This window comes from Scophthalmus maximus, chromosome 19 (assembly GCF_022379125.1).
Source record: "Scophthalmus maximus strain ysfricsl-2021 chromosome 19, ASM2237912v1, whole genome shotgun sequence".
Lineage (NCBI taxonomy): Eukaryota > Metazoa > Chordata > Actinopteri > Pleuronectiformes > Scophthalmidae > Scophthalmus > Scophthalmus maximus.
This window is the reverse complement of record NC_061533.1, coordinates 16,900,949-16,925,758: the sequence shown is the minus strand read 5'-3', so window position 1 is coordinate 16,925,758 and position 24,810 is coordinate 16,900,949. Positions and strand designations below refer to the sequence as shown.

The following is a 24,810-nucleotide window of genomic DNA, read 5'->3' as shown; positions in this document are numbered from 1 at the left end:
ATAATCAACAGATTAATCGATTATGAAAATAATCGATTGTTGCAGCCCTAATATTCTGACAAACTGATGTCCCCAAATTGTGTCACGAATGATTAGCACCAGGACGCCCTTCCTGCTTCAGCCTGTCCACATTTCCTGAGGATCAGATGGTGTCTAATATTTTCCAAGGTGGCTCGCTCCCTTCGTGGATGTGACATAATGCAACATACTGTACGAGCATCTGGAATCGGTTAGCCGGGCCCTGCATTTTCTTGTCTCTGTTCCTCTCCATCACAGGGAGTGAGCGAGGTACTCTGGGCTTTTTGCATGCAGCCGCTCTCCTCTGCGAACCCAGTAACCCCAGTGGCAACACCAGTTGTCTAACTTGCTGTTGCACTGAGGATAAAATACAACATTGAACATTCAATATTTATTACAGAACATCTTGGTATCTTAACATACTGTAGAACCAGTGGCATGTGGGAGAATAAAGAAAAACAGAGACCAGATTTATACACTTTGCTTTCATTTTTAATGGAACAGACATGGGTGTCCACGCACTGTATTGATGGAAAATATCGTGCTCTCTTTGGTATTGTAAGATGTCCTGGTGATCTGCTTTGCATTCTGCTCTGACTCCTCCGATCACCATCAAAGAACAGCTTCATATCAACCTCCCATTTACTCTGAACTTCATATGACCCATGAGACAGAAAGCTTTTCATCGTGATCCATGCTTTGAGGATGTCACAGTTCCTTGTGCAAAAAAAAATATTATTTTGTTAAAGTTGATGAAACTGGCAAGTGACTCTCTCTACTCTACTGGCTGTCATTAATACATAAAATAAACTAGTCTCTCTTTCTTTCTGACACACATACTGACATACACACACACATAGATCTGAACACACATGGTTATAGCAAAATGATTATTTACATAAAAAACAGCTTTTGCAAGAGGCAATGGCTGGATCAGCAAGACAATGTGCAAAGCTTTTCCCTGATTCTGACATATTTTTGTCCACATCTTAATAGACAATATATGCTACTAACTATAGCCGTGATCGCAGTCATCTTGGTCACTGTAATAGTCCAAGTTTATTATCTACATCCCAATTCTTTTAATGTTTACTGTACGGCATGGAAGTTGAAAATTGCAAGATTCATTGCATTGCGGTTTCAATATGCTGCTATGTGTTTAATGGCAATAATTGTTTTTCTAACCTCAAAAATTTTAACTTAGAAAATGCGGTCAATTTAATGAAAACAGTAGAAAGAAAAAAAAATGTGTATGTTGTACAAAACAAGGCAGAAATCTTGGCATGCAATTGCTCAACATTCAAGAATACAAAAAAACAGGGATTTTCAGGCTCCTCTCGTCTCTTATCCCAAAAGATAGGGACGTTGAATAGGCACATAATTTAGCCTCGTGATCATTTTGAAAACGACTGTGCTCCTTGTTGAGGCGTTAGTACAAGCTGGTTTGGATCCGTCCAATCTTGTGTGCTCATGAAGGGGACGACGGCGCCTGAAGCAGCCCAGAGGTCCGTGGAGACGAATGTTTGTGTGCCGGCCTGCATGACCTCATTTATAGGGAACGTCTGTGAAATTCAAGCATTAGAGCAATTTAACTTTTGGGCTAGATGTGTACAAAAGTCAGTGTAGACAAATAGCTCAAAAAAAGTCCTCACTGCTCCTCTTCACAAGGCAGAAAGGCCACAGACCGCTGAGTGTGGCACAAGCGTTCACATGTCCTCGCCTCCAGGTAATCAAGGATGGTCATGTGCTGATTGCTGGTGGGACTACCTTTTTCAAACTAGTTGGAATCTCGCCCGTCTCGCGCCGGGAGCTTTACAGGCCAGGCCGAGGCGGTGGGCGCACAGGGGGAGGGGCTCGTCCGGGAGGAGGTCCCTGTGGAGGAGGAGGCAGGGAGCCAGTTGGGGAGGCAGAGGGTAGAGGGGTCGGTGACACCGCTGGTGGGGCAGGAATGTGCAGGGTGGTCGGGGGGAGAGCCCGGTCGGGAGGTGGCGTGTAGGGGGGAGGAGTAATGGGAGGCGAGGGAGTGGTAGAGGTAGGAGGAGGTGTTGGAGGCAGGGATGGAAGGGTAGAGGAGCAGGATGAGGAGATGGATGGAGATGATGGAGGGCAGCCGGGTGTTGGAGGGAGGGTGCCCTGCGGCGCTGGTGGACTCTTGCCAGGCGGCGTGTAGATGGGAGATGAGTGGTGGTTGTAGTGTGGGTAGCGAGTAGGGGGGGCCTTGATACGGGTGACGTTCATGCATCTGCCCTGAAATTCAAAAACAGATTTTAGAGGAGCATTTAGCGATAATTAACAACATACTGTCAAGTGTATGGGCCGAACATGTTGGTCCAGTGTTTATATGCGTGTGTGTGTAACATAAGTGTTGCAGTGGAGTGGACCAAGAGGAGTGTGATGTTAAGTTGTTTAACCGCAAAGACTCAGAATGAAAACCACTCACACATTTGCTACTCCCTGAAAGACACGTAAGAGATTCACTGTATAGTGAGCACAAAAATGTAGACTTTGGACACTTGTGGACCAACGTAACTTTGCACCATCACTGGCAAGTGCAGGAAGTTAAAGAAAGTATGAAGCCTTAAATTTCTTTTCAAGCTCAATATAAATTATTTATTTGTGCATTCAGTTGAATTTTGGGATAAACTTTTATTAGATTTTGTCAGTTTTGTGGCTCCATATCTGAGTGATGGAGAACCATGTTTGTGTAACTGAAATCCAGATCAAAACTGATATGAAAGCTAAACTGTTTTAAAGTATAAATCTGAAATGTTGTTTTCATTATAATATCTTTATGTAATATATATAATATTTAAAGTGTTGTTTGTTTTTCATAATATAAGGACACTTTGTAACTTATAAAATAGACTGCTTGCTTTAGGAACTTTGCTTTCCAAAATCGCATTTCTACTTGTTTTGCTCTGATAGCTGACTTTCGTCGAAGATATAAAAACATCCCTTGCTTTCTTCTGTTACAAATCAAATGGACAGACGACTGGAGCAGACGTACTTACTGAAACCTTGCCGATTGTCAGCACACAGCTACTTGATCGCACTTTATTGTCAACAAACACCAAACCTACATATGCTGTGATTTGCTATCAAAGCTTTATGGGCGCTTGTGTGTGTACATGCTCTCTGCTCAGCTGAACAAGTTAACCTGCCATCACTCTCCGAACCAAAGTGAGGTCATGCAAGAGAGACTATCATATTCCAGAAACAAGCCTCACCCCTGGACAGCTTCACTCAGGGGATCAGGGAGTTGCAGAGAAGTGATAAGGAGTGAAAGCAAGGGCAAAATGACCTCCAGGCAAAATGATGCGTGTTAAATTTTTGGAAAGGATGGAAAAAGAAATTGAACCTTTATTTTTTATTCCCTTAGGAACGGTCTCTTAGACTCCTGCACTGTATTTTAGTTATAATTACATTTTTTAAAATTGAATATTTTTGCGACGTGTTTTTAACCTCCTGCTGTGCCCCATGTTTGATCCCTTTACAAATTATTAAAAACACACCGGTCTTTATTGGCTCAGAAATATATGAGACGTTACAGGAACCTGACTTGAGTTTCTCTCATTCAGGCACTAGGATGAACTGGCCTCTTCCCTCCCACCACTGCGATATGTTATGGGGGAGCTATAAAAGCAAGACTTTGACAGAGACTCTTAATTGCAACCAGAACAAGCTTGTTTACTACAAATCATCAAGGATACTTTACATAAACGTTTTTTTTCTGTGCACTAATGAAAAGCTTCATTGTGAGGAGGACTCACTCTTACACCTCTAATTACAGAGTGGAGCATTAGTTATACTCACTGTACAGGCAAGAAATGTAACTCTCTGGACTTAATTAATTCTAGTGCTGGTGACATTGTTTGACCCAGTGAAGTAACTTGAACTAGTCTAGGCTGCAGGTGTAGTTTCTCATGCTTTAGCATTGTGTTAAGACTGTTGATGCATCCTGGAGGCAAGATGAACTGGCCTTGCCTTGTTCAGAAGAGCAATTTCAAAATTTAAAACGATACAATCTGCGCTTACATGGGTCCCCTGTAAGCTTTGCCTCCACCTTGTTATAATCCTCTTGGCCACCATGGACGCCGTTTTTCGCGGAAAAATGACAACCATTGGGTGGCCACAACATTGAAGAGAAAAAAAAAGAGAGTGGCGTTCCCCTGGTATCTATCCCCAGGGATGGACATGGCAGACGGCGGAACAGCGTTATTGACGAAAACAACTCAAGCGAGTTAGTTAGTGATATAAAAAGAGATGAAAAAATGGTGAACCTCAGACGGGCATTCAGTCCGTGGAGAGGTTTTCTTTTCACCTCATAGCAAGTCAAGTCATTTGTTGTTCATTTGTCTTTGCCCTGCAAAGGGCTCTCCTTCACCTTCACAAAGTCTTGTTTGCATCTTCCCATGGTCTCCTCTTTCTCCATCTGACAACCTCGTCATAGACAATCAAGTCATTTCTATTCATCTGTCTCTTCCTGCGATCTCCCCCGCACTCCTTCACCTCCCAAATCTGTTTTCTTTTGGAAACCCCTCTCTCTACCTCTGCTCGTCAGAGTCTTTTGTCTCCTCTGCCCACTGGCTCCAGAATTTCTTGTTGGAGAGGCTTCCTCGCATTGAAGCACGACATTTGTTCCTTCCTTCTCTCACTTTCTCCCAGGTCTCAAACTCTGCGCATTGTGGAAAAGGTCAGCGTTATTTTTACAGCCATTGAACTGTGTTTGAAGGATCGCTTGGTCTCCGTGGAGAGCTTTGTTCTCTCTCGCTCCAGTTAAGCAATGGTCCGACAGAGAGTCTCAGTGTGTTATTATTATTATTATACAACGTCTCATTATTTCGACACAGGGCCTAGTTGTTTTCTGTGGAAGACTTTGTGGTTGTAAGCTGTGACGGCCTTTCAGGAGGCCTTCATAAGTCTCAAGTGGGAAAGTCTGTAGATAGGCACTCATTTTGTCAGCCCCTACATGTGATTAAAAACAGAATCTTATCGTAGTATCTAACTCGATGCTATTTTGCAAAACTATGGGATGTATTTGGGGCCAAAAAGGGGGTAGGGCAATGTATTTTTCAAGTGATCTCAAGTGTCGCTGCAATGATAAAAGGTGTTGTCTTGTAATACATGGATCAATATGGAGGCACAGAATGATTATATATTCTTGAATTGTGAGCACAAAAAAATTTGGTTATCTTCTGGGACGTTGATAGATACTAAGAAAGAGGAAAAACTAAATGTTGAATTGAATTTATTGCTGTGGAACTGCTGGGAAATTCAGAATCAGCAGATTATCAGACGTGTCAAGGTTCAGTTGTGTTAGAATTGTTTGTACATTTTGATGGTAAAAACCTCAAAATTGTCCATAACCTCCAGTCCGGATTCATTCCGCCAGCTTGTTGCAACACACAGCATTACATACCACTTGCCCCAACCCCCACCCCACCCCACAAGCTGGTCTTTGAAGAAATTACATTTGCCTTTTTGTAATGACTTCACCAGACGTCTTTACGTTGCTGAGTGCTGTGGCCAGACACTGCAATTTGAATCCCAGCCCACCACAAGTTTTCCCATGAGTCTCTCTGTGCGCACTTCATTGCTCACAGCTGGTCAACTTTCTCAGCATTGTCCAGTACAAAATGAATCCTCTGATTTGACAAAATGCTAATGCACAACCAAGGCCTTATGTCAGATGAAACATGATGCACGCTTGTGTTTTTCCTACCTTGTCACCTGGATGCGGCCTCATTACAGACACACGGTCGTAGCCTCTCCTCAAAAGTACCCACAGTGCATCCAGCGTGCTCTATGGGAACGGACAACAAATCAAAACACTTGCTCCACTCTATTGACATATTTTTAAAAGCCCTCTTGTTTTCTCTTCAAGTCATTCCAAAAACACACTTTTATACGGTGCACCCAACTCCAGCTGTATTCAAACGAGCACTATTATCCCATTCCTACAGTCGTTTTTAAACTGTCGCACTCAAATCAATTCGGCCCTTTCTGAACTGTGTCTTCGTAGTTTCGAACACAGCAAATACTTTGAGGATAAGGGCAGAAAATGCAGCTGTTTTTCCTCACTAAACAAAACTGCTGGCTTTGCAGGCCTGCTCCCTGGAGGTCAGTCCAACGGCAGTCTGGTTTCTATTAGCCATCCCCTGCTGACTGGGAAGGCTTGAGGAAAGACTTCTTTAACCCCACACCCGCCCTGGAGGGAGGGACTGTGGGCCAGTAGTCACCTAAGCGCTATTACCTTTTACACATCTCAGGCTACTTTCACTCCAACATTTTCCTAACGCCATTACTTGTATGTCCTCAGCCAGACTAACATGGAGTCATTTGTAACAGATGTATGTGTAGGCCCATACAGTGGGCCTACGCATGCTAACAGCTGGGAAAAAAAAACAACATTTCTATCAGCAGAGCTATTAAACAGTGTTGAATGATTTTATAAATTAAATGTAAGCTGAGCTTTATTCACAGACTTCTTGAACAGATGTCTCACAAATCCTCTACCATTCATAATGAACAAATAAAACTCATAATTCCTATATGTTTGCCAGTCTCAGCAAAGAGACTTCAAAGAGCATCTGCAGACCAAACACACTCCCCAGACAGTTTCCTCCTGGCTACTCGCCGTGGTACCTTGATTGGTGAGTACCACTTGCGTGGCCCCGGGGGTTTCTGCATGCCATTGTTGAGGACCCGCGTGGGAGGCAGATCATACTCCTGCTCAGGCATCTTCACTTTGGCATTTTTGGCCTTTTCCAGCTTTGCTCCTTCTTCTGTGGAGCCTTTCTCACCCCAGCGTACCTGATAATAGAGGGGGCCGAGGGGGATTTATGACAGTACCACACACACAATAGGTGAATCTGGCGAGATGATTCAGCATAAGTGCAGTTAAAGTGAGAGCTGTAGAGTTTTTTGAAGTGTGGCCCATTATTAGAGCAACCCCAATGGTAGACCTGTTACATCCTAGCAGGTTACTTTTTAGGATCGCCCTTGCTAATTTACACAACAGATCTCACCTCCATCCTTTTGATTCCCCCGACTCCTCTTCCTCCATAGTAGGAAGCGTCTACAGTCGGCCATTTCTTTTTGGGGGATTCAAAGTCCTCATCATCCTATGGGGGGGGGGGGGGGGGGGGGCAAGAAATATTGTGATTTATACAGAGTATAAAATAATTCTCATTGGTCGCCAGGAAGTTCATTTGAAGTAAAATACCTCTGTGTGTGCCCTCCGCACTCGCTAGAGGAAATTACAAGACCCACAGACCAAATATGTGTATCTTAATTAGACCCTCTAGGATTCATAATCTGCCAGGATATCATACAGAGGAAACCATAATGAAGTCTGAAAGTTGTCTTTGAGGTCACGGTTGCCACTGGAGTCAGTTCAACCTAACTCTCAGTTTGAGCGGTGCAAACACATGCAGCCTGAAATCTCCCACAGTTTTTGCATTGTTTGTTTGGGCAGTCAATAAATTTGTTTATCAAAATCAGGTGAAATAATGTCATTAGTGAAATACACACTGCACATTATTCCATGAAGGTCTGAACAGCTCCAGGGGAAGCGATAAGAAAAACATGAATAAAAATCTTGATTACAAAACAGTCCCCTTCAAACAGGACAGAGGTTAAAAAGAAAAAGAAAGAAGAACAGTAAAAGCAAAGATTTCATTGTTATTCTAAGAGGGCGTTCACTCACATCACGAAGGACAAATCGCTAAATGAGTTAAATCTGTGTTTCATGCAAGGGAGTGACTGAATGACGCTGCGTGGTTACTGAGATTTGAATAGTCGGGGCAAACTCAGCAATTACAAAAACTAAACACTTGCAGCTGTCTGATTTTTGAATGATGAGCTCTTCTTTTTTTTTCAGTCATAAAAAACAGATCAAGTGGAGACGTTGCAGCAGCTCTCTTACTGAACTCTCCTCCTCAACTGGCGGTGGGGTTTCGTGGATCATCTGTGGGGGGGAGAGCACACACAAACATGCATGAGAGCAGACAGAAGGAAGGTGTCGTTATACATGAGAAGATGACAAAAGTCACAAACTGGTGTATCCTCTGCATGTTAAAGCTATGTGTTCTCTGTGTGCAACAAGATGGTTACACAACAACACATGGCTGAGGTATTGGGTTGTTTTTTTCCAACAAGAGCAATGCGCTGACCTAGAAATCTGCTTTCCAGATTTTTTTGGCCTGAGGTTTTTGATTAGGAGAATAGAGGAGGAGTCACAGGCATGTAAATACTGCTATTATTTTCTGTATGGTACTGTAATAATATCCATAAAACATATTTATACATGTTGATTTTGTCAGATTTTTTTACTCTTTATCCATCTCGTTTCATTCTTTTTAGAGTATGATGTACAGCTGCAACATTGACAGATTGTGCACGGACAGAATGTATTTTTAAGCATGTCAAAGTCTAGTCTGTCTTTCACCATCCGTTTATTGCCCTTATACATATGTCACCACATGAGCTGTCAATGTGTTTTTTCACCCGACAGTTTAAATGCTCTTGGCAAATTAAGTCATCCTGATTCTTATTTGTGATTTTCCTCAATGCTCCTCCAAATGCTGGAACACAAAATGATTCCCCGTGGTAACGTCGCAGTGCTTTTCCTAAACAGACTTGCCTTTGCAACCAAATGGACAAGAACAGAAAAAGTAAAGGGAGGGTCAGCCATGTTGTAAAAGCTGACATCTTTATCTGGCAATTCTCAGCTTTGCTGTTTCCAGCTCTGGAAACATTGGACTGGGTTTTGAAGAGACACCCCACTTTTAATTTGAACGAAGGAATACAGATTTTGAACAGCTAGTAACAAGAGAGTTTGCGGAAATACTGTGATGTTGGCAGTTAGACCACATGACCATATTATTTTAAATGCATTTCCTTTTTTTACTGTATGCAGAGCAGATGACCTTCATTAAAATATATTTCATGAAACTTTTTATTTCTGGTGAGCTAACGTTCTTCTAAAACCGCCATAGTAACAACGATATAAACCCAAAACATTCAGCCTATGTGTGTTTTTCTTTCCACATCACTACTTGGAAATATAGAATCATTCAGAGCCATTATTCGTGGAAGAATTTGCTCCAGTGCTTATACTGGGGGATTGGTGAGAGGTGAGACTCAGAGGTCACCTGCTGTGACCTTTGGAAACGCAGATTGTTTCAACAGCAGAATAATCACTTCAACACCCAGTGCCCTTGACCTCCTCTGGTTTTGGACTAAATTCAGCTGCAGGGATCCAAAGCTGCCAGGTGCCCTTGTTGACTCACATCTAACCTTCTCACCATGGGAGAGTTGTTAAGGTTAATAAGATGCCTTAGGGGGAGATAGCCAGACAAGACAGACCTAGAAAATACATCTCTGTCTGTTGTATTGTCCACAGGCAACATCGCTGCCTCCCAAAAGTGTTTCACACCATCGAAACCTGGAAGAAGCCAGTAGCTGTCTGCAAAGAAGCATGTGCGCGTGTTATTATTGCATTCGTGTTGTAGAAAACTCACCACAGTGCAGCAAAGAGGCCAGAACCACCAGAGAAGAGCCAAGACCAGTAGCAGCATCAGGATGAGCAGAGCTATGGCCAGGATGGTCCCATCAGACTGTAACAGAGACGGACACATCAAAACAGACAATCTGAATAAGTAGGGCACTAAATCCATGTAAACCACTTCTTAGGACTTTATGCTTCATGTAGGAGAGAGGCTCTTTTGGTTTGATCTCCTGTGAAATAACTTGCCACAAAGATGATGACTGCTTATGCTCTCTGTCGTGAGTGCTCGTCTGTTTTCCTTCTATTGCAGTGCACCTTGACCTCAAAAGATTCAAGGTTCAAAGCTAAATGCTGGTACATCACACTGTACTCACACATCCCACGGTGGTAATGGTAACCGAACTGGAGATGAAGCTGAGACCTTCGTTCATACTGACATAAAGATTTGCTGCCCTGGAAGAGAAAAAGGAAAACACCTCAGCCGTCATTTATGTGGTTTTCTTATGAAACCTCACAGTCATTTGAATAAATTCTAGGACTTACATCCCCTCATCTTGAAGCACTGGTGCAGGGCAGAGCAGATATGTATCTTCCACAACCAAAGGCTTCACCACTGGAGCAGACGAGGGAAATGGGGCAGAAAAAAAAAGAATCAGCCAAGTATTCACATCTTTTTTTCCTTCTTTTTCTTGTCAGTAGCAGTCACTGACATACAACGCTCTCAAGTTTTACCCACAAATCATGACCGCAGTCACCTTACAGATTATATCATAATTTTTCTGCACGACTTGGGCAAGTGTTGGGCTTTAAGAGAAGGGAATCCCTGTGCATGTTCAAATAAGTTCATGCAACACCGTTCACTCAAATAACAAATCGTGAAGACATCTGCACTCCCATCAGAAACGCCGCTACAAACTGTCTCACCATGCACGGCCTTTGTTTTTCATGCAAAATCTAGGTCCTCTCCTTGTCCAGCTGTTTTGTAAGAAAGTGGCTCCAACAAGCATCGTCACCCAAGCCTGTCTGTTTATCCTGGCAAGGGGAGAGCATACCCCAGGAGTGAGGGAATCAATACGCGCAGCCGCAGCCGCAGCCACAGCCGCAGCCGCAGCCACATAGGCCAGGACTGCTCTTTCCAAGAAACGCCATGCAGTACGGTGGGCCGGTGAGAGGTGCTGGGGTGGTGGTGGGGGTGTGCAAATACAAATATGGTGCAACTCAGAGTTCACCTTTTCGCACTCAGAATGGCCTTACACCGTTAAAGTGAGATCAAAAAGACAAACTATAGAAAAGTCTAGCAAAGTGCAGATGGGACCTGATTCTCTGCATTCTGCAGATGTCCACTGTTTAAAATCCCTGACTAGAAAAAAAAATTTTTTTGACCTATACCTCGACTTTTCACAATGACTCATTCGACTGTTTATTCCTCAAGTGTTTTCAGTAGTTTCTGGGAAAAGAGTTATTTTGACTTCAACTTATAAAGATCTGTTATGTGTTTATATTTTGTAATTACTTCTCGCTTGATTTTTTAATGTCAGTAAACATTTTCCAGATGAGTTTATGGCTCAATCTGAAGTTTCAAGTCTTCAACAATTCAGCATGATGTTGTAAATGATGGTCTCCTTTAGAGTAAAATAGACGATAAAGTGTGCTATGCATCGGAGTGTGGATACAGCTTGATTGACAGCTACAGTAAATACAGTCCGTGCATGGTTGCAGGTGTAGGTGGGCGCGCCGTGGGCAAGCTCACCCCCTCCTCCTATGTCTCATTCCAAAAAACCAAGATGGCGCTGGTCAAAATGCTAAACTCGAGGCTTCAGAACAGCAGTTATCAAAACAATGGGTTTGCGTCACCATCGGTATTATTAGTAGATCTATAGTCGTGATGGGTTGCCACTTGGTCTCCCCCTGCTTATAGTCTCTGTGCTAATCTAAGCTAACCAGCTGGGACTATTTGTCACACAAGCATGAGAGAGGGATGGTGCTTCTCATCTAACCTTTGGGGGGGTGAAAAGGTACATTCAACAGAACGTCTATTCCTTTGTGTCCCGTCTCTCATTGTGTACATAGTACTCTGTTGTCCACTGCAACATCTGTCACCAACACAATGGACAGCTCTGGACACCGGCCTGCCAAATCCCAGCACGTCTAACTGTATTTTATTTTATTTTTTTCCTGGCGACACAAATTCAAACATCAAGTCATCTGCTCAGCACATTTTTGGTTACATATTGCTGCTTGCTTTCTTTTTACCATTTGACCATATTTGCAAAGTATGCTTAGGCCCGGACACGCAAGTCAACGAGGGCACGTCGATGTATTATACACACGTGGAGCTGCAGGGGTGAACGGATGATTAGTTTTTCTGGTAGACTATCAAATATTTATGTCCAGGGGAGCTACCCGTGGCCTAATTATTTCCATTCAAAGTTTACCCCTGATGTAAAGTAAACAAGTCCAAGACAATTGTGTGTAAACAATTTAGAGAAGTGAATGAACCTGGAAGAGGAGTACATCATAATGGGATTGACATGAGGAGAGGATTTCACTGGAATTGTTTCCATGCTCACTGTCTGTCTGCAGGAAGTTGTGCGATGATAATCCAGAGGGATTTGATCATTTTTGATTAATTCTGAGAGAACTATTTTTTAATTTATTTTTCTACTTTCTTAGAACAATTTGATTTAAATAGCAAGCCGGTGCCCGTGTTGAATGTTGATGGCATCACAAAAGTCGCCATCATTAAAGTGAAGGAATGAATTTCTCTGGGCAACTAATACTGAATGTGTGGTACCATGCACACACACACTATATTGTATATAGTATATGAAGTATGAATCCGGTTAGAAAACATGAAAACCACTTTAGGATAAACAACTCAAAAGAGAGTTGACATTAGTGATAAACAGATAAAACATTAATGCCAGTCAGGTGATTGATTTCCATTTAGATTCATTGAGACATGAGAACGAACTCACATGAGGTTAAAATAAAAAGCCTCAGTACATCGCGTCATCACCAGAAGAGCAGACAGTGTGTCAGTGCCTCGACTCTTGCTTTGTAATTAAACCTGCAGCTCCTGTGGTGTGCACTGGAGGAAGTGGCTTTACTGTAACAACTATTACAGTGAGCCACTAGAAAGGATCGTGGTGGAAACTGCTTGTATCCTTGAGGCCTTTTCCTTCCGTCTGCCTCGTGTGTGGCTCAGTTTCTGGCTGTTTTCCAGCTTGTGAAATTGCACAGTGTGTTGTTCAAAGCAAAAATAAACGAGGCATTATACCAGTAACGCCAGCATAGGTGCTTGTTTGTTCAAAGAGGATTCCAGCTGTGTGGCTGACATGGTGGAGACGTTTGGGAAGCTCAATTCCTCAATTACGTGTAATTTGATTGGATTTTTACAATTGCCTGCTCACTGAACAGTTTATACCAGCTGTTTTATTGTAAAAATGAACTTGGTGAACAGCTTTGCGCTGGATTATATTCAGTCGCGTTTTCACTCACTTTTAGTGAGGGTGTCGTTGATCCGGAAGCTGCACAGGACTTTATCAACATTTCGGGCATGGAGGAATCCATTTCCTCTCACCACCACCTGGAAGGACTCTGGGCGAGGAGAAGAGAACAACTGAAAACAACTTCAGAATTAAAGCGGCAAGCAGCGATGATCGGGCCCTCGCACATACTGTACGCACACGAGAATTAGGCTGGTTGTTGGTGCGTTTGTTCCAAAGTAATGCCCAAACCCCTCATTATCCAATACGAAACCCTCAACTACCATAATTTCCTTGTCACCGCGGTTACTGACTTGAACGGTCTTTTGTTGGCAGAAATACTTTGAATAGTTGACATGCGATGTAGTGCTCCTGTGGAACTGACCACAAACCCAGCACATGGCACATTGACGCTTCATTACGATGAGGAAAAATGTGTCTCCTTCAAAACAGTGTATGATGACGGAGTAGCACTGGGAAATATGATTTGTGTCGAGGCGCTGTAGCTGAGATTCACATGCAGTCTGGGTGAAATCGTTTCGGAGTGTGGTACGTGTCACATCGGACCAGACAGGACGGCTTGTTTGTGCTTACCTCCTGCACAGATACTAGAGGGCTCCGCTGCCAGGATCTCAATACAGGACTTCTTAAGAATCTGCAGGAGACGAAGAGAAAGAAATTACCGAGCTCATCAGAGCAACTCTTTTCGCCAGCAAGCCTCTCGCTTTGTGGCGTCCTCAAAGACACAGGGAGACTTGTTTACGCTGCTTGTGCGTCCCTGCGTATAAATCTTCATTGCCATATGGTAGAGTTTATGTCTCCTCTAGGTTGTGTTAATGGACCCTCCTCTACACTGAATATAGCCACTGCTGTGACTTTTATGTGCACACTCACAGACCATTTCACACTATTGGCTTGCATTTGTTCTCAGTTATGCTCTGTAGATGCATCTGTACTCACATGCCGACCATATCCCTAAAAAGATTGATTGGTCACCCACCGCCACGCTCGCATGAGTGAGAAGTTACGGCTCTTAGTTTGTTGTTAATCTGCTCCAGGTGACACTCCGCTGCCTGACCTTTAACCCTTCTCAACAAAGCTTGTGTCCCATATACAACTGCTCCTTCACGACAAACAGTTGTTGTTGTTGTATACAAAACGTAAGCATGCTATTACAAAATGTAAGTTACACAAATGCCCTTGGTCTTAAGAGATACAGCAAACATTATGATCATATTTGGCCCCGATGTGAATCGTGTTGATCCAAAGCAGGAAAGTCACAGTCACGGCAGGTTTTCCTGGAATTCTGTCATGGATGGAAGCTAGTTAGTCTTGTTTTCTGTGTGCTATACTCAATTAGTGTGCAGAGAGTTTTAAAGGGAGTACATAAAGTCAGTTTAAGCATAGTCTGTCTGTCAGTCCTGGTTGTAGTTGGTGCTGTCTCAACATGTTTGTGGGCAGACGTTAAAAGGCTTACCGAGTCGATGACCCCTTGCAAAGCCTCGAATCCATCATTTACAGGGAAGACGTGATCTTTACTATCTGCAATCTTTGCCAGCTACAGAGGAAGCATGTTGTTAGATTTACACTTATTCATCCAAGAATTCTTTTCAGTCATTTTCTAGTTGCCTGTTGCAACTGTGACTTCTCTGAAATTGTCTGATCAGACACAATATTAGTTGCAGGACACTTGATTAAACATTTAATGGACACAATTGACAAAATTAACCAATTTCCTTTTATAAGAAGACAAACTAATACCCTTTAATGCAAAATAGGCTTCTACATTCACTTTGTAATGATCAGACCAACAAATACTTAATAAATTGATCACAGACATTTGGAGTAATATTTCTTTCCTGTTCTTCTATAAATAGTTTGTATATAATGTAATGTGTGTGATCTAAAGCAATTAATAGCTACTTAAAACATTGGTTTATGTGTTTTCAAAATACAGTTTTGAATTACAAAGCTGCAAATTGATAATCATATTATCCATTTTGCGTCCTTAAGCCTAGATATCATTAGATATTATGGTAACAAAAACTTTGAAAAACACACACACATGCACACACACACCTGTGTCTCATTGAAGTCCTTCACCCCCACGCAGTAAACTGAGGCGCCCAGGCTTCGGGAACGGTTGGCCTATCAGGTATGCACGCAGATTCACAGTGAAAACAGGAAGGAGCTCAACACCTGGAATTCAATTACGCCTCTGCATTTCACAACACAATCCAAAACGTGGTGAAAATGGGCTTGTGTTTGTCTGACCCCTAGGAAGATTTTACAAGAAGTTGAGCAACACCATGTTCCGGCTGAATAATATTATTCAGACGAAATAGAAGTGTCACACAGATGCCTGGATGCCAAAAACATGACACACAGGCCAATTACTTGATTTGTGTGGATTTGGTTGTTGACACTGAATGACAGCGTGAGACGGCCCACAGCCAAGAGGCAGCATTGCAAGCTGCACTCAGCATCAGCCGCACATCATCCCTGCCACCAACGTGTGTCTGTGAACTCTCAATGCTCATCTCAGGTTTTCAAAAAGCCTTCACCTGTAGTGTTATGACGGTCTGAGGAGGAAATAAATCATTAGAACTCAGTGCAGATGTGCGGAGGACGACTGTGCTGGGATAAATCTGACGGATGCTTTAACCACGTTTTCCAGACTGAAGGAGGACGATCAAAGTAGTGCTGTGGTGGGTGGAGGCGTTTGATGTGGTCCATCACAGGCACAGTCCCACATTTCACCTGGGTATAATTTGTACGACCCATTCAAACTGTTCTCGGCTCCCTCACCTCTCTCTCAGCGTAGTAGAAAAGATCCTCATGCAGCTCTCCATCTGTCAGAGCTATGATAACACTGGCGGTGCGATAACCTGCAGACAGAAAGAATTTGGTCACCGCTGGCCACGTAAGCTTTCTTCTTATGCTGCGCAAATAGCCATGCGGCATTGTAAAAGGCTGCCTGAATTACTTCTCTGACAGCTCAGGGTACAATTTATAATAATAGATATCCTGATCATCATCGTCAACTCATAGCTCCACTTCACTGCATACACTGTCAACTGTATCAGGTTCACCTGTTCAATAAGATGCAATCAATTACTAACTGGCCATAAAGTCGACTTTAATGACCCCATAATGTTCCGTTTTTGTTGACACTGTCATAGAGCTGTTCATTCAAAATTAGCAATGAGTTCATAATTAGGCATGATGGCATTGTACTGGACTGCATTACATCCAGAGATGTTTCTAATATTCTGTAAATAAAAAAAATTAGAATAAATGCAATTCTTAATGTAATCCAACCACATACTTAAAAACGATGACCTAAATAATAAACAGATAACTGAATGTATACATATCTGAAAAGGTCACCTAAAATGTTATATTATTTGCTTTTAAAAGATGGAAGTTGCTGTATTGGATTAAACTACAGGTGTACCTATAGTGGATATATTGCAGTGTGTAACTGAAACAAAGAATGTACTACTTTGCCCGATTATTCAAGGCCGGAAGGGGTAAACATAATTGTCCTTAAAAAACAACTATAAATATTTGGTTCAGTCGAGAGAAAAAACGTTACCTTCAGTGTTTCCATAGTATATCTGCTCACTGGCCTGTGAAAAAGAATTACTGGATTGAAACCGTGGACTATGTATCTGGTAGCATGAAACGCAATTATTCACGCAGTTATTCAGAATAAAGCAGGTGCCAGCTTGGAGTTGGACCCTGCAGCCGCCGCTCACCCTCAGGATTCCCTCATGCATGAAGGTGTCTCCCCCTGGACGGACCCCCTGGAGCTCCTCCAGACCTTTGCGAATGCGCTCCCTGCGCCGACAAACAGAAGACAAGTTAATGCACATTTAGATAGTAACATCGAATTGTTTATTTGGTCGGATTCATTCGTGAACATACTTGAGACCAAAACCAGACGCTACAATGCGTGGTAACCGCATAACGGTTTCCATAAGGGCAGCACTTGCAGGAAATACCATCAATGTGTAACAGATGAATAAAGTGAAATGGTATTTGTGTGTATTGGCTTGAGAAACTGTCACGCAGATAGACAGGAAGAGCCCTTTGTAGAATAAGATATGAGGGGAGCAGGGGAAGATTCTGTGGCTGCTGAGACACTGCTGAGGAAAGATAGAGATATAAGCTGCCCACAATGTGTCAAGACCACATGATGAAGTAGTCGTGCAGACCAACGACACTACAGTCTGTCTGGAATCTCTTGATGATAAAAACGCAGCGAACTCATAACTGTGTGCGACCTTTGTCCAAATCTGGTATTACACTCACTCCCTTAAGATGGACAGCAGAAAAGAAAAGGATTGAAATGAATTTTGAGGGGATCTGCACCCACCTGTCTTCTGTCAGGCTCATTAATATCCTCCCCTCAGTGGAAAACACAATGAAGGACATCCGCAATTGTGGACTTGGGGAAGGAGAGAGAGACAGAAATCACTGTTAGATCAGTAATACGTTCCTGTGGCATGTTTTCCCACAGTTGCCTGATGACTAAACTATGATTTTTTTTCTTTTTACCTTATGAATTTATGAGCTAGATGTTCAACAAAGTGGTAGATTTCGGTCCAGTGATTCTGCACACTCCCAGATCTGAGAGAGAGAGAGAGAGAGAGAAGAGAAACGCCACATTAATGAAAACCACTGTTTCAACCACTTCTGTGCATCTATATATTAATAATAGACCATCCACTGATTTTGAGACAACATGACCACAGACATTTCAGAGGCCCCTCACCCCTCTTACATTGTAGCAAGACACTCATTCCTGTAGTTTTGTCTCTTTATAGCCATTTGATATCCATTTCAAGCCCTTGCATTTTAATAAAACATTGTTGTCATTTTATTCTTTGCAGTTGGTTTGCATCTCATCTTGCATCAGTAGCAGCAGCCGTGGCCACCTGACCATTGGGCCCCTGGGCCCATTCAGTAATGCGCCCGTGAACTAAAGTGCCCTCTGAAGGGAACGGCAGCACACCTGGTTCACTCTGAGAAGTAATAGTGATGTCATTCTCCTCGGATTACTGTGAACATTTTTATAATGCACCTGCAGTTGTATCATTATGAAATATAGTAATTATTATTGGAGTTAAATGAATGTACCCTGATTAAGCTCTCATGTAACCAGCTCTGTCAGTTTAGATGTGCATCTGCACTTTATTTCCTCTGAGCTAGTTAATTCTGAACGGACTTTCTGTGGCGACTCACATTTTCCTGTGATGATTTTATTGGACTTTGGACAACGGCCACAAAGTCATCTATATCCTGTACTGTTGTTGTGAGGAAGTAAAGATAAAGGAGGAGTAGCTCCTCAGTGTGGTTATCCTTCACCTAATCTAATTATTTAGTAATATGCTGTTGTGTGTGTCAGTATTGATGGTTATCACAATGTCTTTCATTTAGATTGTGTCTTTTAAAACTCCACACCCCCTGAAACATTGCTCAAAAAACCCCCCCGTTTTTTTCCATTGTTACCATGACACGAGTCCCAGCACAAACGGCCCAGCCAACAGGGCTGAAACACTGACACATCTGCAGCTAGTGGAGTACGGGCGGCACAGACATGGAGAAGAGAGGTCGGGCAGACACTGCAAGGGCACAGTGACGGCAGGTAGAGGACATCACGGTCAAAAGGTGCGCTAAGTTCCGGCCCGCAGTAAAGCTGTCATACTGTCAGGTCACACATGCAATATAAATCTGTGCCGCTAAAAAAAACAAGGTTCAAGCGAACAATCACTCTCTGTTACAGTACACATGATTGCCCCCCCCCCCCCCCCTTAGAAGAACAGCAGTGTGCCTGGAGTTGGCACTGACGCTCACTATAGGACTACTGGAAAATCCATCAGCAGCACTGGAGGGAGACTCTAAACAGTGGAGCCACAGAGAGAGTGAGATGGCAAACGGCAATACACCAACTCCATCTTCTAGATCAGAAAAACTGGGAATTGGACGGTCACTTTTTCTGTTGACCTAGTTGGCAAACATTTTGGCTCGTGGCAAAGAAAAAGCTGTAATGAAATCAAGATGTTTGAAACCAGGTTTGCAAAAAAAAAGATTTCATAAGGTAAGTATTCTTTTCTATGATCCAAAGGCAACAGTCTGGGTAAGTTCATTGTCAGTGCCAGAGCAGCGGTGTGCACATTCGCCTGCAGTAAGAAGAGCTTTCCCTGCAAGGCCCAGTCAGGAAACTCATGCTCATGTGTGACACTTGCCATTTTGGGAACTGTTAAACTGTTTTCACTCAGCTGACTTTGCTGATGAGATTGCTCGCTTCCTGTCTAGCATGGAGCATGGAAATAGAAGTTTGATTTACATAAGCACTGTATGTATGCTCCAAAAAGAAACAAAATCGTCCAATCTCTTCAAAAATGATATTGAATTGTTCAGGTAAATTCCCTTTGCTCAGGTGCCCATGTTGCATGGCTTAAAGGAAACAGAAATCACCAAAAAACAGGTTAGATAAACATGGAAACAGTCTCCGAATCAACACCAGTGTATCCAGATGAATAAACGGGCAGGCCAAACATCCTGTGTCCTACTTGAGATACACAGACGGTGTAGAACTTAAAGGAGACAAGGAAATAATGATTCAGAGAATGTATGCACTCACTGGCAAGTGAGTCCGATTAAAAACCACCCACATGGTTTTTGTTATTCAAAGAGGATGAACACCAAACGCAACAGTCAGCAACAGCCTGTGCAGCTTGCAGCCGACTGATGAATTGGGGAAACACCTAACACGTCACCAATCATAACTATCTGTGGACATATACCACACTGGAATCTTGATCTGGGCTTATCAAAGTGTTGAACCATCCAGGTGGTGTAATTATAACACAAATGGGGATGACATTGTGGAAACATGACAATGGCCTTCACTGAGAGAAGCACAAGACCAACATAAAGTGAGGCATTTTTACTTTATGCATTAATATGTTTTCATAACAACAACAGTTATTATAGTATAACATCATGATACCTTTTTTTAAGGCCATCGGCAGAAGCAGGTGGGTGAAATATTCAAGTCAGGCTCAGTCACTGGAGATAAATACAATGGAGGATGACACAATCCCAAATTCAAAAATAATATATTGTTTTTTGTGATTTTCACAGATTTTTAGCTTGAATGGCTTCAACTCGTCAACAAAACCCACCCCCCCATCATCCATCCCGTCTAACAGTGTCAGGTCATGTGTGTCAGGTAACTCACTTGTCCAAAACAAAGTAGAGATCAAAACTTCCAAAGCAAGAGGACGACCCAGCCTGCCTTCTGTCCTGGTTCGGTCCAGCATTTCCGGCAGCAAGAACAACCAGCGCAGCACCAAACACCACTGGAACCCAGGAGTTTCTAATCCAGCACGAAGGCATTATTCCAGCAGAATAAAATCTCATACAGCTGAGGTGATGAGTAAAGCCACCTTAGATTTTTAAAAAAGAAGTTGGTAATCCTCCTTGCAGGTACTTCTTTCACAGGCTTGAAAGAAGGGGGGGGGGAGAAAAGCAATAATCCAATGGTACCAGGAACTCAAGGTTTGACGTGGAGGGGAGAGAGACAGCATCAGTGTTGTGATTCTCACTGTTGTTGTTGTTGGGGCCGTCCCATCACTGGGTCCAGCACAGCATGCACAAAGATGAGCAAAGCTCCACAACTCTCCACTCGTCCTGCTGTGTGTTAGTTATAAAACTATGCACCGGAGATCCGCAGACCCTGCATGTCTGACTCTAAATGTCTTTGCACAAGTCTCTCTCTTTCTTCTTCTCACTCCCCCCACTCTCTCTCACCAGAGTGAAAGAGGTGATGATGAAGACAATACAGTGGAAAGACCAGAATCTGCTGCCTCGTCTTGCCACCTAGTGGTAATGCATGGCTGGTGACTGCTTTTGTACAAGTGTATCATGAGAAGCACAAACTCAATGACCCCGAATAACTGGGAAACATTACAACTGGAGTAGATACTAACTTCAGCGAAGCTTCGGGGTTGTTTTGAGAAACTGTATCAAAATGCTGCTCTTCTCTAGTTTTTGATATTCAGGCTTTTGGCTTGTTGTGGTGTCTTTGATTGCATTTTAATGAGGAGAAACAGGGAACTGAATATTGGAAACACAGAAAGCAGAATAACTACGTCTCTTAAGCGCCTTCAAAGTTTGGTCCCATGTGATTTATATCCTCATTGAGAACATCAAGTTTTTATGTTCACCTGAAAAAAAACGGACTCTCCAAATTGGCACAGCTGTTCCATGTGAGGTTTCTCAGGGCAAAACTCCTTTAATTTCACTCATATGTCTCTGTAAGTGTGAATTACATCTAATACAACTATCTTAACAAAGACGGGTGCTAAGGTGCTAATCTGTCTCTGAAAACGATCTTTGTAGTGCGGCGTGATGACATCAGAGCTGGCAGCAACACAAAGTTACATGGGCAGGGCTACAGCTCAGCAGCCCATTGGTCAATCTGAATGATTGACACGTCTATCCAACCGTCGGGGGCAGGAGAATCGATGGGCAGCCTCCGAATCCTTGTCAACAACACCATTCGCTAACGTTGAGGGAGCGAACACATTACATTGTGAGGAATTTGACAGGTCGAGAAACACCAGCCTGGAAGCTGACAGCGGGGGAACGGGCCGTTTAACAGCTCAAAACCACGAGTAGCCTTCGTGCTAGCTAGCGGAAGTGGATTCATGGATCAAAACACAAGTGATCGTGACAAAACATTAAAGGTAAGACATAATTGATGAATGTCTCTGTTTTCTCACGCTGTCCTTCGGCTGCTTGTTCGATGATGGTTGGCCGCAGAGTGATAAGAAACACATTGTCGGAATTTCTGAGTCTTGGCTTTGCCATGATGTGGAGCTTGTGATGTCAGCATGAAATATCACGAACGTCAAACATGGACTTACTGGACATGTACAGTTATTGTGTTTATGGGATATGCTGATTTTGTTCCCTCGTGTTTTAATTGTTTCTTATAGGTCAAAATAGTTGATATTGGCAAGTAGCAGAGTTCCCCCCCGTTCTGTGCACATCCTATATGACTATATTACTTCATGTTTAGCATATTATATGTGAATTGTTTCAACTGCGTCAGAACAAAAAACAAATTTGGACCCGTTGTTATGACGTTAACACAGCTGCACGCAGTCAGATGGTGGTAGAATCGTTTGTGGAGACACTGGGCAGAAGATCTAATGTTTTCAGTGTTGGTTTGTCTGTTGATCAGTCAACCACCTTGGTCTAGACTATAATTTATGGACAGCTTTAAGATAGAAAGCCAGTCATGATCCCCAGAAGATGAATCCTAATGACTTTGGTGATCCCCTGACTTCTTTTTCAATAACTTTGAATCTCCTCATCCGGCAGCATGATCCGATCAAAATTTAATTTTGTCCATTACTTTAGTAACTCTTCAAACACCTGCAAAAAAACATTAGCCTAATACCCTCTGTCTCTTTGGTGCTTATTAGTAAATGTTAGCAAGCTAACACACAAAATGTGTTAAACATTGCACCTGCGAAACACTGTGGAGCCATCATTATCATTGTGAGTATATTAGTATGCTGATATGAACATGTCTTGATAGTTTGTATTTACATTATCAGTCTACTTAATACTGTGGCGCCAGAACGTAAAACAGACAAGCCAAACGATTTGCATCAGTATAATAATAACTACAATGCATATAAGTCACACTAGATCAAATCAGTGGCTTACGTTGTAAATTCATTGTACATTCCACCAGAGGGCGCTGCATTTCCATTTGTTTTGATCTCAGTGAGGCTATAAGTATTTTAATAAATTTAAATTAATTTTCATCAAGCTGACAGACATACATGCATCAAATTATGTTTATCTAATGGCACCAGCAACTGAAATTCATCAGTGCCTGTGGAATATCTCAACAAGAAGATTGTGTTGATTTTTTTTTTTTTTTTTTAGATCTTTTTAACAAATATCCCTTCTTAGATGATCACCAAGCGGTTGACATTTAAGGTTCTGAGGGAGAAATATTGGCAACTATTTAACGATTTCCATGATAATCAGGTTAAATATTTCTTTTTTTCTAACTGAGTTAAAGATGTACTCCCGCAATTTGGAATTCCACCTCTGCAAAGCTTGTGGAATCATATGAAAGATATTTAAAAAGTGCAGAGTAAAAAACAGTTAAGTTTCTCTAGCAATGATTTATCTCTAAATTAGAAGAATATACTTTTCACATGAGGCTCATATAATATATTTTGTTAGACTCTCCCTGCCCTCACTTTGTTTACAATGCTTTTTGTTGTAAAATGTAGATCTCAAACCCAAGCCGAAATAACTCATAACTAGTCAGGATTTCTGTTTTCAGACTTTGGAAACCTCCCTCCAGAGCCATAGAAGACACTATATAACAGAAAACTTATTCTCATGTATAAAATTGGTGGAGTGGCCCTTTAACATGGTTCGTATTTTTCTGTTATACAAATCATCTTCTTTTTCATATAAACAAAGCAAAGGGGAGTAAGTCATGAATACATGTATAATTTTTTATTCATTCATTTGAGATTTAATTTGTAGAAGTATTTTTATTTTCAATTTCGGACAGCTGGGCTTCCTTCCAACAAAACTGTCAGTGTTTGTCCCTCCCCCAACAACAACAACAAAAATAAAATACTTCGGTCCTTGAATCAACCCAAACCAGTGACTGCATCACTTCCCCACTTCAGCATAGATTGGACATTGCACTGTTGGGTCGTCCTTCTTGTGCACTCTGTATACACATGCCTCTGAGTCAAACACTGACACACAGTCGCTGGGGAAATGCCTGGGGGTGGAGTACCTGCAATCACACAGTAGACAGTTGACGGTAAACATGTAAAGACACAGAAAAAATTCTTCTTCTTTCCATTTTAGACAATGTGATGTTGTGATACTTACACAGAACAGCATCCACTACAAGAACATTCATTACAATGACTATCTCTCCATGTAGATCCCACTTCATGCCATGTGCCATCCTCCTCGTCCTGACAGTGTGTCATGCCTATAAATGATTTTTCATCACAGTCATAATGTGGCATTGTGTGTGTCTATCCCATGAAACATGTTTATCCCAGGAATATAGCCTGATGTGTGACTGTATGTGTGTGTGTGTGTGTGTGTGTGTGTGTGTGTGTGTGTGTGTGTCTATTTTTATATTTTACCTGGTTTCATGGACTTAGCGAAGCACTGGGCGTCTGACAAAGAGAGTAAGCCACATAGGAGCACAGCCACGGACAAATATTTCTTCACAGGAAAATAGAGACAAATACTGTAATTTTAACATTTGATCAGAACATACTAAAACCTTTACAACCCCATGAATTTGGCAAAAAGGAGGGGAACGCTGCATGGGGATTGTTTAATTGGGTCGAACTGGTAACTGGTAAACATCACATTATATTAAAAACTCTATACCGCCATGATTCACATCAATGTATCCAGGCAAGAACTTCCCAAAACAGCTAGCACCAAAATTACATTTTTAAAACTTACCATTGTGGCAGTCATTCTTCTCAGATTTTATAAGTGTTCAGGTCAGAGGCTGGAAATAATTTTAGTGTATTTTAATGAAGGACTCACATTTTTAAACAGTGCCTCAGTCGGGACCTTTGGAATTAAATAAAGAGAGGGGAGGAGCAGTCATTTTACTGGAAGAGGTCAGCGCCTCCTGTATCTGTCTAAACAGAAGAGATAATAATTAGTTACCTGCACAGCCAGGTAAGTTTTGAAATC

General features: G+C 42.2%; 2 protein-coding genes across 2 annotated transcripts; both read right to left on the bottom strand.

The window, feature by feature from the left end:
• Nucleotides 1–478: 478 nt before the first annotated feature.
• Nucleotides 479–20,786, bottom strand: LOC118314503 (anthrax toxin receptor 1-like). The gene is made up of 18 exons (XM_035641000.2): nt 20,270–20,786; nt 17,581–17,652; nt 17,399–17,470; nt 16,779–16,860; nt 16,616–16,649; nt 15,826–15,905; nt 15,097–15,165; nt 14,495–14,575; nt 13,612–13,672; nt 13,031–13,129; nt 10,073–10,142; nt 9,904–9,982; nt 9,543–9,638; nt 7,946–7,987; nt 7,047–7,142; nt 6,664–6,831; nt 5,741–5,821; nt 479–2,265 (listed from the first exon to the last, which is right to left on the bottom strand). The coding sequence occupies exons 1-18, from the start codon at nt 20,449–20,451 to the stop codon at nt 1,831–1,833; spliced, it is 1,899 nt and encodes a 632-aa protein (XP_035496893.1). The 5' UTR covers nt 20,452–20,786; the 3' UTR covers nt 479–1,830.
• Nucleotides 20,787–23,568: 2,782 nt separating this feature from the next.
• On the bottom strand, nt 23,569–24,725 carry LOC118314161 (beta-microseminoprotein). The gene is made up of 4 exons (XM_035640396.1): nt 24,571–24,725; nt 24,240–24,321; nt 23,974–24,079; nt 23,569–23,875 (listed from the first exon to the last, which is right to left on the bottom strand). Exons 1-4 carry the CDS (start codon nt 24,583–24,585, stop codon nt 23,746–23,748), a joined length of 333 nt encoding a protein of 110 aa, XP_035496289.1. The 5' UTR covers nt 24,586–24,725; the 3' UTR covers nt 23,569–23,745.
• Between the last annotated feature and the right edge of the window lie 85 nt (nt 24,726–24,810).